This window comes from Pygocentrus nattereri, chromosome 6 (genome assembly GCF_015220715.1).
Source record: "Pygocentrus nattereri isolate fPygNat1 chromosome 6, fPygNat1.pri, whole genome shotgun sequence".
In the NCBI taxonomy this organism is placed as follows: domain Eukaryota; kingdom Metazoa; phylum Chordata; class Actinopteri; order Characiformes; family Serrasalmidae; genus Pygocentrus; species Pygocentrus nattereri.
Window position 1 is genome coordinate 29,404,117 of NC_051216.1, and position 15,248 is coordinate 29,419,364.

The 15,248-nt window shown below is 43.7% G+C and overlaps 1 protein-coding gene across 1 annotated transcript; it reads right to left on the bottom strand.

Moving 5' to 3' along the window:
- Positions 1–3,840: 3,840 nt before the first annotated feature.
- Positions 3,841–13,176, bottom strand: inhbb (inhibin subunit beta B). The gene is made up of 2 exons (XM_017695331.2): positions 11,978–13,176; positions 3,841–6,086 (listed from the first exon to the last, which is right to left on the bottom strand). The coding sequence occupies exons 1-2, from the start codon at positions 12,336–12,338 to the stop codon at positions 5,302–5,304; spliced, it is 1,146 nt and encodes a 381-aa protein (XP_017550820.1). The 5' UTR covers positions 12,339–13,176; the 3' UTR covers positions 3,841–5,301.
- Between the last annotated feature and the right edge of the window lie 2,072 nt (positions 13,177–15,248).

Here is a 15,248-nt window from a genome sequence, read left to right on the forward strand (position 1 = left end):
GTACTGTGAAACTAATATGGAAGTTATGTAGTAAGGATAGTGGGGAACTGAAGTTTGGAGCCAACCATGATTTAAGGGATTAAACATATATTACACATGATGAGCCTACCTAGCTTTTATCAGTGGCACTATGGAATCCCAGTTTTAACGAAATGTACTGCTTTTTCTGTATTATTTGTTGTGAGTGTAATAAAGTGTACGGTTGCTATGAATGATTGGATTAATGAATTTTCTGCTCATTAGGGCTCTCAAATATGCTTTCAAGCTTCTAAAGCCCTTCACTGGAACCCGTAATCCCCTTGTGAGAGTGCACCAGTCAGTCCTGCATGGATGGAGACACGGGGTCGTAATGTCAGGCTGCGTTTTAAAGTGAGGTAAACAGGAGTTGAATAATCCCTCTGTTATAGTCCTGTTTTGATTTTCTCCAGCTCCCCTATAAATGCCGTTCAGAGCTAAAACTCTTGCTCATACTATCACTTTGAAAGCATAATGCATAATGTCTGCCAAATGCAGCCCCATGGCCTCGACAGCCGCACATGATTGCAGTGCACTGGTGAACTGTGAATTTTGTAGAAATTTGAAACTTGTCAAGTATTTTCCATGTTTTATTGAAAGCCTGATGAAATACCACATGTTATTTTATCGCTGCTGATGGAAGAAAACCTTGTATCTCCATTTTTGTCATTTTTCAGTTTTTGGCATAATTTGACGATTCCTGTTGCCCTTTACATCGTGTGTAACTTTAATGATGAATGGAGCAAAGAAAAGGCCCAAAACGACTTGGAAAAAATCTGGTTCCATTGACTTATATTAAAAGTAAAGTAGGTTTTTTCCCTTTTCCTATAAAGTTACCATTTTAGATACAAGATACAAGGTTTTCTTCTGACAACAGCGATATGAAACATTGTATTCCAAGTGACTGCAGGTACTCCTTCAGTAAAAAGCCCTGGTGTAGAACTGCTGCTTTGTCCTATTTCTAATAACTGGCTGAAACCTGGTTAAGCTACCCCTTGTATTCACAGTCAATGACACAAATGAAAGTCAGTATAAGTCAGTAAAATGAAAATGCAAACTGCTTTAAGCTTTAATTAGCTCAGCTATAGCCACTGTTTTTGCAAAAGTAGTGTAATTTCTTATAAAATGTCTCTCAAAGTTCAATGTTTTTACAAGGCAGAAATAATTTTTCATCAGCTTCTTGTTCAAATTTTCCCGTTCCCTCTTAAATGGTGTCAGAGTGTAACCACTGCACCATTTAAGGTAGAACATGAAAAGTCAAACAAGAAGCTGGCGAATAAGAAATTGACTTCAGCTTCGCGACGTTTAAGTGTTTAACAGTTTCTCGTTGCAGATTAAACGTCTCAGAAAACCAGCTAGTGTTTAGAAACACAAATAAGATCTATGTTCATCTCTCTCTTTGCTTTTTTATTACTTGCCAGGCAAGATTGATGTCTGCGTTGCCATGGTGACCAGCAGTCTGCGCACCAACCTTCAGGGTTAAAGGGTGAATTAGCAATTTTACATTAACTCCAGTGTTTAAGACCATTTATTTTTAAAACTGTGTTAGAATGATCAACAGAGCTTTATATAACTGCAAAGGTGGATTATTTTATTTTTACCTAAAAATCTAATTCTGCTATGAAGCGACTACACAGCAGTGAAAGAGCTGCACGTAGCTCCAGAGTGAGGATTCTCACAAAATTGGTCTGACTTAAAAAATGTATTTGGTTGCTTCTGTTGTCACTTCACAATTATTAGAATGCTTGAAAAAGCACTCTATTGTTATCTCTCATACTTCTTATTATTCTTCTTCCACACTTTTCTGCGATTAATACAGCCTAAACCGCTTAATGTACAGACTCTCGGCGCTGTGACTTGTGCTATGTATTTTTGGAGTCAATCAGATTGGTAGTTTTTAATAAAATTAAGTATAAAAATGAAAAACCTCCCATAAGAATTAATGGCGGGATGTTCAGAACAAATTCTAATTGACATTGATGATGTCTGACAGACACAGCTGATCACGCAGGGAATCTGCTTTAAAATCCTTAAACTAAAACTTCATTTCAGTGTTAAATGGTAGAGAAACTTGTCCTTTCTGAAACCTCAAAATATATGACTGTTCAGAGGGTGCAAATCAGACTCAAACAAGGCTTCTCCACTAAGAGCTGCATAATAACAGAGTGACAGTTCATTTGAATGACTCTCCCCCCCCTCCCCCCTCAAACACATACATCTCTCCCTCTCGCACACACACACCACACAGACACACACAAACAGACACATACATAAGGAAGTGTTGTTCACCTACACAGACACACAAACACAGACATGTGCAGCTCTTTTCAAGCACTCTTGCAGTTCCTTCAGGAAATGCACATCTAGTTAATGTAACAATCTCCAGCTTCTCCTCCTTCTGATTGGATCATTTTTCCATTGCCCGTTTCAAGGCTCAGTAGGCTTAGAAGGCCGTGAGGGATGGTATGTTACTTAACCTGTAAGGAGGGTATATAGACAGGTGGTATCTGTTCATCTTCTGTTTTGGCCTTCTAAGCACACTGTAAACCTTATACTCCAAAACATTTGGTAGACATTTCCAATGTTTCAGTTATCTTTCATTCATGCCTAATACCTAAATGTTATATTAAAGTCATGGAAATGATGCCTTTTTTTAGATGGTGTACATGACACCACGTGTTTATTACATCGTAGCCAAGCAACTTTGTTGAGATATGTTACCATCAATCTTTTCAACTTTGTTGACCTAACGCTGCTTTTATATTCAGTACTGTGTGTGTTTTGGCCTGTGATGGTTGGAGGAATATGTGTGTGTGGCTTCACAAGGTAGCCGGGGGGGAAACTACGGTGTCATTAACATTCCAGCAGCCATGCCGGCACCGCTAACGCTGCACTGCATGATGAGACAGCTCAGCCTTGTATGATCTCCCTCTCTCTCTCTCTCTCTCGCTCTCGCTCTCTCTCTCTCTCTCTCTCTCTCTCTCAGTTGCTCACAAAACAAATTATACAGTCAAACACACACACAGTCACACATGCGCACACACACACAAGCAAACAAGTTGTCACCCTCCAGTAGTAGTACCAGTGCTGACTCATCCCATTCCTTGGCTCTCTTGATTGAGAGTCCACCCCAAACATGTTATTTCACACAACACTCATATCTCCTTCACTTGGCAGATGCGGGAAGGCTAAATTTCAGGCAATTATCCTGCCTGTGTCCTTGGGTTGGGTGGCATGTTTTGGAAGGCTTAGCTTTGTTTTGCAGCGTTGCACTGGGATTCTGCAGAAACACTGCACTTGCTGGTAGGTGTGCAGGCCTGCTTTTTTGGATTAAGGTATTCCGACATACCAGCTTGTTTTCACAGCTCTGCCTCAAGGGTCTAGAAAAGGCATCACAAAGACAGAGATTTCAGGGAACCCATTCTGATGTAATCAGACCATGTGGCTACATGTCGAAGGGTGGGAATCCTTTTGCCTCAGTCTCACAGCTGACAGGACACCAAGAATGACAAATATTATCAGCATGTTTTCTTCAAGCGCTTATTGGTATGTCTGCCGCATCTGCCGTGCTCTTGACTGGAGACATGAATACTTGTCACCGTATCTGCTTGCATCATGAAACAAAGCTGGAAAACAAAACACCTTCTCATTCTCATACTGTAATGGCTCAGGAGTGCTTGAACTGTCATTCTTCAATGTGTCAATATGGTGTTGCAAATAACCACTTCCACAACAAAGCACTATGATGCAGAGTAAGAATTTATTTTGAAGTTACAAAATATTTAAGAAAACATATTTTTTATTTTTACATAAACTGTACAGAGATGACATATGTTTAACTAACTGACTTTATAATAACAGCTAGAAATAAGTTTTATTAAATAGAAAACTGGAGAATTAAAGGTGAAAAGACTGTTCCATAAGTTTGCTGTACAAAGTAATAACAAAACAAAACGAAAACAAAAAGAACATGGGCTAAAATGGAATCCATGTTGTTGTACCCTGATACAGTAATTAGGCCTCTTGAAAAGGATCAACAATTTTTTTTTTTTACACATATTGTAATGGCCTTGCCACTGTATTATAATAGCTAAAATATTGGCCTCTTTGGTTCCATTATAAGGTAAATACATTTTCACAAAATTCAGTTTACTACTATAAAAATAACTTTTTCTCAATGGCAGTTCTTTTTTTTGTCTTTTTTGTTTTTCTTGTTCTTTTAATTAATTCCGCAACTTTTCAGTGCAAACGTTTCAACAATCATCCGCTTTGGAAAAGCAAGCGAAAGATCACATTTCAAGTATTGATAAAGAGTTAAAGATTAGCAGAAGAAAATGCTCAGTCTGACGTGGATCACCGTTACTATACATTGCATAGCTCATGCGGCACTTTATATTACTAGGTCTATGAATGAGGGTAGGTGCACCTCTTGAGAACTCTTTTGAAGGCATTTCAAAATGCAAGTGCTTTAAATTGTGCATTCCGAGCGCTTTTTGCAAGTGCTGTACGGCCAGCTGGTCAGTATGATGACGCCTCCACAGAGCACATGGTGCTGACAGCATTTATGAGCCACTGAAGTTCACAGCCAAACAATTAGAACATCATACTTCACCTGTCAGACCTCCCTCCCTTGGTTCAGTGGTCTGCCACATGGACATGTTTGCATCCGCAGGGCGAGAGAAACAGTTTTCTCTGCATGCCGATGTCCAAGACGCCATTCGCATTTAGTCTACCCGATTGATATGTAACAATGCCGCTGATTATTTCAGCCATGGCAGTGTGAATGCCTTGAGGATCATCCATATTTGCTGAAAGCCCCACCTCAGTCTTTGAAATGCTGTTGAAGTGCTGATGTTTTGAAGTACGTTGATATGTCAGTGCTTTTAAATGTCTTGGAACGGCTGTTGCTAAGTACTCATACCAATAGGCAAAACCAGCTTGTCACAGGTAAAGTCAGACATGTCCCTCTCTTTCCACACAGTTGGAGAGGAGAGGGCCCATGCCATTTTTTTTAACTCTAGAAATGGCAAACTAGAAAAAATAAACTTTTGGTGATAACTTTTCCCTTCTTGTTTCAATGCCTTTGTATTCATAAGAAGGGACCAAATCGCTCCTCTGTCACGTATCTGACGAACTGCTGCTCCATGCACACACGCACGTGCGTGATTGTACTTGTTCTGAGTGTACATATAATAACATCTATATGCATGTGGTACACACGGACCATAAATATGTCTGTTGCATCGTTCTTTGATTTAGTTCAAAGTCTACCTTTCAACACAGCTCTCAAGCGCAACCGCATTCCTCCACGATCATGTTTGGGACATCCCGTTTGATGATGTTATACTCGTCATCAAAGTAGAGCATGGACATGGTGCTGAGTTTGGTGGGGATACAGCAGGAGTTCACCGAGCCCGGGCTCATGCCCCTCATTCGGTACTGGTTGACCACAGCTGTGTGGAACGAGGAGGCCGAGCCGGGCACACCGGCCATGTAGGCGGGACAGCTGCCTTCGCAGTAGTTCCCGAAGTAGCCGGCAGGTGCGATGATCCAGTCATTCCAGCCAATGAGTCGGAAGTCGATGTAAAACTGCTGCCTGCAGCACAGGCCGCCGCTGGTGCCATCGCATTCCAAGCCACGTTTGCGGATGCGGTGCTTGCCGTCAGCCTGCCGGGCGCGCACCACCAGGAATGGCCGGTGTGAGGGGTCAGTAGTGTCTACCAGAATGGGAACAACGCTGGCCGCCTCGCAGTCCTCGCAGTGCACGTCCAGGTCTTGCCGCCGGCCTCCTTTGCCCAGCACTGCCCGGACCGCCTCTGACAGCGGAAAGGTGTGCCAGCCGCTGCGTTTCAGCTCCACCCGCTTCTCCACCAGCGGCCAGCGCCCCCCACCCTGAACCGATGGCTCCTGGTAGTGCACCTTCACCGTCACCTTCCGTCGCAGGCCTTTCTCCGGCCCACCAGGAAGGAGCTTGAAGTACAGCCACAGGTTGGCCTGCTGCACGTACAGGTTCTGGTTGCCCTCATTGGAGATCATGAAGTAGAGAGTCGACTTGGATGAGACTGAATCATCTACAGGAAAAGAAAGGAGAGGTTTGTTTAATATAGTTGTCCGTATCCTAAGACCTATTAGTTTTTCAAAAATGTGTTTACCAAGAAATTCATAGTAGTTATTGGTTAATATGCATTACACCTAATATGCCATAACACAAGGTTTATGGAGTTAAAAGACATTAATTTGATACATGGCTGAAAGTGTGGTGTGAATGTGCCAAAAGTTCTGATTAATACCCGCTTATTTATGCCTGAGGTGGATTTTGGAATTACATGTCTAACGTTGCTCTGCTTATTACATGACAGCCCAGGCAGGTCCAGGTTCCTCAAACGATCTCTCAATTGTATATACCACCCAGAGTGATGGAGTAGTGGCTGCAACAGCACAGTGCTGGGCCTGAGCCCACTTGGCCTTGTGCTGTGGGCTGCAGATGCAGGGGGGCAGGGGTGGAGGTGGGCCCTGCCCCGGGGGGTTCATTGAGTTCACAACGAGTGCAGTGAAAACCCCGGAGCTCCTGGAGCCTCAGAGACTGACAGCATAATACACTCTGTGAGGTATTAGGAGACAGCCGTGGCATGGCCTAGCATTGAGCGTGTGGCCTTCAAATAAAAGGCACAATGAGGAAAAATAAGAGCCATTTACATGACACTGGCTACTTTCTAAATACAACAGTATTTAGAATACTGCACAGCACTTTGAAAGGTTCGGGAAGCTGGGCTTTTGTTTTCCTTTTTTAACTGCTCCTTTGAGGCAGAAGATAATTATTGTCACCCTAGTGCTGAATGGTGTAATTAATCATATTCTGTGTGATCTTTGTCTTGGTTGAAATAGCAGATCTGCTTGCTGCTGGCACATGCTGAAATGGTTAAATTGTCTTGTTTGTAAACTGATTAGGTGAGGTCAGCATCAACAGCTTCTCTCCAAAGATGGCTCATTTCTCTGACAGTTTGCCTGCCCCTATGTAGAATGGTTCAGCCCTGCCCAGACTCGTTTTGCTGTCTCTGGCAAGGAAACCAGCCCTCTCGGCAGTCCTAAAATGGCACAGGTTTAAAGCAAAGGAGGGACAAAAATACAAAGCCCTAAAGACATTGTCAGGTAGCCAAATACAAGTAACAAAAGTAAATTTTTGGACATAATTTCAATTTCAATTTCATGCCCCCTAGTTATAAGAATTCTAGCATTATGAATCAATCTGTACAAATGGCAATTCAGAAGACATTTGTTGAGAGGTATTTGTAGTGCAGTGCCTTCTTTAACTTTGGCTGAAAATGAATGACATCCATACACACCATGGGAGTGGACTGAATGATGTATTGGAGCAACAGTGTCCACTAGTATACACAGTCCCTCCAAGCAGGGAGGTGGGGTGCAGTCTGGAAAGTGGCCACATGACCCACTGCCAACGCTCTGATTGGGCGCGCCCACTCTCAGCTGAGCTGGATCACAGATGGGCATTCGGCACTGTCTGTCCGACTCCATGGGAGGCCGGCAAAAGATGGGTTGATTATCAGCTCACGTTAACACTTTATTTTCTTACAGGACTCATTCGAAGTACGTTCCTGTTATGGTTCCTGATATTAAAGGGCCAATACTGAGAAAAGATAGGCCAACTATGACCAGTTCAAATGCTCCCTAAAGTGCCTATTCTTAGGAAACCACTTAAATTGGCTTATTGTTCAGTTATTCATTCTAAGACTATGATTCTATTGTAAAAAATTCTACCCACATATGGGTCCTAAATAAAAGCTAAATAAGAATTTAATACATTTCATTACTGCAGTAATTTAATTGTTGAGATGTATTCAAATACATTTAGAGTGTTTTGATGTAAAATGTAGAGAAGCATACCAACTTACATTTACAGTGGTGGTAGTAACCAAGAGTCACAATGTCTAGACTGCAAAATAGCCATTTTATTTGATATTCAAAATGACGAGTGAACCTACACATGTATTCTAAGATTTTATTTGTAATGCTGAAAATAATAAATTCGTAATAAAATAGAAAAATGCCATTTTCTTTGGTACCATTTTGCCACGCACTTTCCCTCCAGCTGTAAATGTATTTTAAAAATATGTTTTAAACCATCTTAAAATAATCATAAAACATTGGCATCAGGCAACATATTCATTCTTTTTCAGGTAATAGCTTCCTATGATGAAGCTTGTAGAGCTTGTAAATGCTTTGGATGTCTGGTTCCTATCACCAGTTAACTCTTAATGGTTTAATTATACTTTAAACTTTTTAAAAATCAGCAGAATTGTACTTTAGAAGGATAAGCACAGAGAGAAATAAAAGCTAATAATCAAAACCACTCTAAATAGTAATATTTCTGTCCTCTGAAGCACTTTTCACATAAAAATGGATCTTGCATTCTATACAACTGTCTGGATGATTTCACATCAGTGTGCTAACCCCGAGCACTCAGAAGCGAGAGTTTGAGACAGGGAGACGGAGCCTGTGGGACTCAGCTGATGCTTGGGTGGCCACTGCATGTACTGCACTTGTAGCTACCTCAGCGTGTTCCTACCTGTGTTGCCAACAAAACAACATGGCTGATAATCTGCTACACTCATTACTCAACAGCTCAAACACCTACAGACCACACGCTGCCACACCACTGCAAAGATAGCAGCAAACCAGAGGTGGTTTGCCAACACAGCTGCAATGGTCTACTTATCCCTCCAAGAATCCTTAAGAGGAATGTCAAGCAGGACATGAGTAACTGGACTTTTGACCATATAAGCAGCCGGCTCATTCTAACGCTTCACTGGAGATTGCTGTCATGCTTGAAATGCTTCATGTGAATTGCTTGGCCGGGACAACAGTAAGGCCAAGAATACGGGCTGCCGTCTGATTAGATTCTGACTTCCTGCCAATCTCCCAACACTGTAACCTCTAATTTCCACAACTGGATCCGATGTCAGGAAAAAAACAAAGATTTGCCGAAGGGATCAATGCAGACAGGGTATGATTGGCATTTCTTGATGAAAGAGCAGGTCCTGTTGCAAACCCTTTGACCCTATGAACAGAGTGGCACACTGAATAACGTCAAAATAATAAAGCCTAATTCCCCGCGCCGGACTGGACGTGAAGAGTTCAGTGAGTCCGAATGGTTACCGACAAATGAGAAGCCCACATCTCTCGCTTCGCTTCCATGCCTACGGGATACCAAATCCTTCTGAAACGGCCCATAGGACAGTGTTAACGGAGACGTGAAGCTGGCAGCTGTCCTCACCTGCACCTTGGCAGGCCTCTCCGCTCTGCTCTCCTATAGCAGGGTGTGAGATACAAGCCAACCTGCTGGCTGATAACAATGCTGCACACCACAAAGTAAAAAGAGAGAAGCATCCAGTACTCCCTCGAGATGACTTACAGCACACAGCCTACAACTGCACTGATTTGCTCACTTATCACCTGGGTATGGTGAGCAGTTGAAAGAGCACATCTTAAGGCTCAGCAGCTCAGAAGCAGAATGCCTCAGGAGCTTGTCCTAAAGCCATGCCCTGGCTGGCAGCCTCCACTCTGGGGGTTAGCGCCAGCTGGCCCTGAGGCAGAAGGGGTCTAGAGAGCGGGGACCAAAGCCAGTTCCGTGACACAATGCTGCTCAAAGGTTCAAAGGTGTCATGAATAATGGGGGAAAATGCAAAAAGGCCTGGATTTGCTTTGATATTTTAAAAGCATTCTTTGCAGAACTGCGATATGAGCAGACCACCCCCCTAAACCTCCCCCCCCCCAACACACCCCATCCCAACCTCCATCACACACAACGACTCAAATGTCTCATGCATTATTCTGAGTGATTTCTTTTGTTTTCTTTTTTTTCATTCCCAATGTTGACATATTGGGTTTAGCAAGAACACACAGTGCTCTACCAATAATTGCCTCCCTTTTGTTCCCTTGTCATGAGTGTGTTCAGATCATTCTTGGTGGAGAAAGGGGTTCGGAAACTGCCCAGGCTAATTGTGCTGTGCAGTGTTTGAGACTGGGAGATAAAGGAGCCAACTTGAAGAGTGTTATGCTTAACCTCTCACTTATAACCTTTTCACCACTTATTACCAATGAGAGTGAGAAAATGAAGGCGTCTTCTGGATACCCATCATATAAATGTGCCTGTGCTCTTTGTCAGAGTGTTGTGTATTTCTTTGGATTCTAAATGGACAGCAGAGTGGTTTGGGCTTCTTTAATATGCAGTGAAGAAACTTCAAATTAAGTCCAACAACTGTGTTGCTAAGTCTGTTATGCAAGGTTTATTCATGTTGACTCTTTGAGAAAAAAGTGAGCTGCTACCAATATCTTTAAGTACATATCTGCTGATGCACAAACATATTCATTTCATCACTGTCCAAAAAACACAAAATCAAACAAGCAAAAAACAAGTATATCCAAAATAGTAACTTTACAGGAGTATGGAAAAACACTCGGCTTTAAATGTATGCCAAAGCAATGGGATTTTTTGCATGTACTTTTGGAGCATTTCTATTGATCCATTCATCATGAAATTTGTACGTCATATAAAGGAGAGTTGCTGGGTTCACATGATGCAGAAAAATAAACATAAAAAAGTTTTATTTTTGGACAGTGATGAATTAGTAGGGTAACACTACAGAGAAATGTAACACTAGCAGAGAATACAGTAACACTACAGAGAAATGTTTTTAAAAATAATTAGAAAAAGCCAGATGTCGTTCATACTGTGTCAAAATTTCATGACCAGTGGAGAAGTGGAAATGGTCCAAATTGCACAGAATAAACATTACGTTAACTTGCATTTAAGGTTAAATATGTATTTCCTTCTCCTGTAAATCTACTCTTTCGAGAAAGAAACATAATGAAAATGCCTTTAAATACTGGCTGCAATCTAAACATCTGTCCAATACCGATGTATGTTTTAAAACAAAAATCGGCCGATACCGATACGACTGAACTGTGATGTCACTGGGCATTTCTGGTAAAAAGAGCTGTTTTAACTAGTAGCTATGTTTAGAGTTACTGGACAAGCTTGAAAGGGGAAATCCACCATTTCTGCACAATTCAGTGGTCATTCAGAGTGGTTTGATGTGAAGCGATTCATTGTAGAAGCTCAGATTCCTTTACAGTGATGCTGAGGAACAAGGAGTCGCAACATCTGCATGAAACACAATCATTTTATTTACCCCCAAAATCACCAGTGAACCTACACGCCTTCTGAGTTTTTATATAAAGTGTTGATGATGGTAAAGCAGTTGCAAATCTGGAAAAAATATGTTTTGGGGCACTATTTCACCTTTCAAAGCCATTAACGGATTTGGAAAAAAAATATATATATATGTATATATAAGGCCTAAACTTTATTTCAGTATTGTCAAAAAACAGTGTGTCAGACATCAGGCAGCACAGACCACGTTTATGTAATAACTGTGTGAGGGCGCTTTTACAGGAATTACAGTCCTTAGCCGTCTGGTTCCTGTCACCACCACTGTGAATAATTCTGACTCAGTAAGTTTCTTGAGAACTCTGAATCACTTTGTTTACATCCTAGCGGGTTCACTGTACAGAAATTTTGAAAAATCGTTGAATTTCCCTTCAACTACTTCACAGAAGAGTGATCTTTCGCCAGGCAAGTCAGTCTTAATAGTTTTAGCCGCATCTCAACTTCAGTGTTACGCCCACTTCAGCTTTAGATTGCGCCAGAGGAACTACGTTTCTGCCTGTGTTTAGTGAAAGGGGGTCGTTTCAGTCGTTTCGGGGTAAAATAGGATAATGAATCAAACCAGCATCCCACTGATGCTTTTTGTAGCTAGTAAAGCTACAGCATTAGACTCTGTTCTAAACGGAGCCCAGTCCCGGTCCTGTTAGGACTAGGACCATTCAGACCCTCGCTGTATACGACTTAACCCCCCGGGGTGGCGCGCGGCGGTGTACACACCTGACTCTGCGAAGCTGATGATCTCCGACGTCTCCTCCTGCACCTCGTTGGCGTAGGCGGCCTGGCCGTCCAGGTGCGGGATCTCCACCCTGCCGTCCTCCCGCACTTTGCCCGCGTGGAGCTTCCTGAGCGCCGTGACCATGGCGGCCTTGGGGATGGGGTGCGTGATGTTGGGTCTCTGCCTCATCTGCAGCCGGCTCAGTATGTGCCTCTTGACGGCCTCCACGAAGTCCGTGTCCACTCTGTCCGAGTCGTCCGGGCGGCCGAGTCCGCACGAGCTGCATGACTCCTGGGCCTGAGCCCAGTGGACGGAGAGGACGAAGCAGAGCGCGAGGCAGCTCAGACTCAGACTCAGACTCATTTTCTCTTCTTCACTTCAGCTTTGGCTTCCGATGGACGGGGTCAGCGCGAGTTTGCCGGCCAGCCCGGGCAGCGCGAGACGCTTAAGCAGCCGCAGAGGCAACGAAACACGCTCGTTCTCGTTAGTTCCTCCTCGGGAAGATCTCGTGGATGTCACTCAGGAGCGGTACCGGGCTGCTGTCGTGTCACGCAGAGCTCCACGCGCCGAGCCTTCACTCATTACTCAGGATGGAGCCGCTCTCGGGGATCTTTCCCAGCATCCACGCTCGAGCTCCAGCTCCTACTGAGCTGATACGAAGGACGAAGGGCTCCTGTCTTGTGGGGACAGCGCTCGCCGCGCGGCTGGCATCTCCTGATCACGACAGACTCACAGCAAAATAAAGGCTGTGCAGGTCGAGCGGAACTCGCAGAGCCCTCAGCTCCTGGTCTGACCTGGCGTATTAGTTCCTTCAGAAGTTCTCCGAGAAACTGCTCACACCTTCTTTTTTCCCTCCTTCGCCGCTTGGAATTCAAATGATGTTTTTTGCATTTGTCCTCCTCCTCCTCCTCTCTCTCTCTCTCTCTCTCTCTCTCTCTCTCTCACTCTGGTCTGAGTGCACTGCAGGGAATTCCCACTGCCGAGTCCTGTGCTCGTGTAGGCTGCGGGCCTTCAGGAAGGGATGTTGTCCTTTATAGGTTTCTCGCTCGCAATCACGACACTGAAGCCACCTCACGCTCAAAGTTTTTTATACTTGAGACCACGTGGCCCGCGGGGCGCTCCGCCAACGGGAGGAAAGCAGAAGAGGCTGAGAGAGCCTCAGCATCAGCTGGGGCTCATGGAGCCACTCCAACCCGTGATTAGCAGCCTGGCCAGCCAAGGTGAAGGATATATGGCCCACTGGACACTTGAATGAAGTGTAAACCGTCAAAACATAAGTCTCGCTTTCTCAGTCGGTCAGCCCTTTCCACTCGTTCACTGAAGGAGCGTTACAGTACAACACGGCACAATGCGCTACGGTACAATACAACACAGGACAATAGCCCTGCCTGGGTGTAACACTCATTTACCAGCAGGGTCTTTTCCAAAAATCTCGCTTATCATCTCATTTAATTGGCCTCTCAGTATTTTTTCAGGCAACAGCAAATGAGTGTTCTGGGCCATCATTTCTTCTTATTATTTAGTGAAACTGTTTATTCCCGTTCCAGATTGTGCTCAATAATTAATGCAAGGACTGTTTTACACATACAGCATCGTTAAACAACACAAGTCATTTTATTGGACTTTAAAACAAGGGATTGTCATTCAGGTTCTGGGATCGCATTAAACCAGGTTGACCTGATGTTTCCATGATGCCTGAATTCATCTTAAACTGTTCGTGGGGGAAAGTGCCGGCTGTGGAGTGCACGTGTGCTATGCTCTTCGTTTCTGTACAGCGATGCCGTGGGGGGAGTCACGCCTTTTTACTTAGTGTTTTGGCGCCATCTGTTGGCCTCGCTGTATAGTGCAGGTCGCGTTGTGTTTTTTTTTCCCCCAAGCGTATTCCGACAACGCCCCGCCTCCTGCCCTGGGATTGACTAGTAGTTCATACGAGGCCTGGCTTGTGGTTCTTGTTTCTGCGCTAGGTGGGGCTGTAGTTCATAAACCTGCGCTATGATTGGTCCATTTACACAGAGCTCGTGGACGAATGAATGGTGATACTCCACGAGTAAATGAAATGGTTCCCTGATGTAATCCTGATGGAATCGCTCCATTCATAATTCCATCCAAATCTGAGATTGCGTGCTGCCTTGGCTGTAAAGAGGTTTTGTAAGCAAACAGGCTTGATAAACAGAAGTGCGTGTAAATCGGTCGGGTCAGGTCATTCTGCTGTACCTTCCTCTGTCTGCCTTCTTATTAAGAGCTTTGGGCTCGTACGTGCATAACATGGACACGCTGAACGTGGCCAGAAGTGAACCACAGCGTCTGAGAGTGACCAGACGTCGGCGAGAAAGCCCTCTAAAAATAACACTTCCACAACGGCGAGCCAACTTCTTATAGGTTAGTGGGCCAAGGCAGTCACGGTCATGCGTGGTTTACATCACTGCAGACCTGCTGTTACTCTCTACTGTGACTCCTGGGTCTCATTGGCACAAAACCTAGTCTACTGAAGGTCTCTCCCGAGGTGTCCTTACCACACAGATACAAACAAATATGAACGGTGTCTTACTACAGCTTGTATAAAGCAATGCCATGTGCTTGTTGAGGTCACTCCTCTGTGTCTATTTGAACTGTCTTTAGATTACGGTAAGTAATGTTATTCTTATTACTGAAAAACAGCAGTTACTCCTATATTAATATTTGTATTTGGAATATGTTCTAATTTTACCAACCACCAATGGTGTGTAGGTAAAATATGTGGCTAATGAAGGGTTACGCATCCCACAACTGATTTCTACATTCCGATTTTTTCCCATATTTGTCAGTCTTTAAAAGTAGCGTTAGTTCCATTTAAATTTGGAGGTAGTTGACATGACACACTTGTCTTTGTTTCGCCTAATTAGGTTAAATCTAAGCAAAAAAAAAAAAGAACTAAAACTACTTTTTAACATTTTTAGTATGATTAGATCACCAGAGATGACAGCTCATCTTTTGCTGTACAGTGTGAGCGAATCATCGTCTAGTCCTTCATCAGTGGTCACAGGACGCTGTCGGCTGGATATTTTTGGTTGGTGGGCTATTCTCAGTCCAGCAGTGACAGTGAGGTGTTTTAAAACTCCATCAGCACTGCTGTGTCTGATCCACTCAGACCAGCGCAACACACACTAACACACCAACACTGTTACTGCAGTGCTGAGAATGATCCACCACCTAAATAGTTCCTGCTCTGTGAGGGCCCATGGGGGTCTGACCACTGAAGGACAGGGTGAAAGGTGGCTACTAAAGTATGCAGAG

What these genes read in the sequence shown, in the direction of transcription:
- inhbb (XM_017695331.2), bottom strand. Translation starts at nt 12,338, where the DNA reads ATGAGTCTGAGTCTGAGTCTGAGCTGCCTCGCGCTCTGCTTCGTCCTC. An exon ending in CATCAGCTTCGCAGAGTCAG is followed by an intron (nt 6,087 to 11,977) that starts GTGTGTACACCG and finishes CTTTTCCTGTAG; the next exon opens with ATGATTCAGTCTCATCCAAG.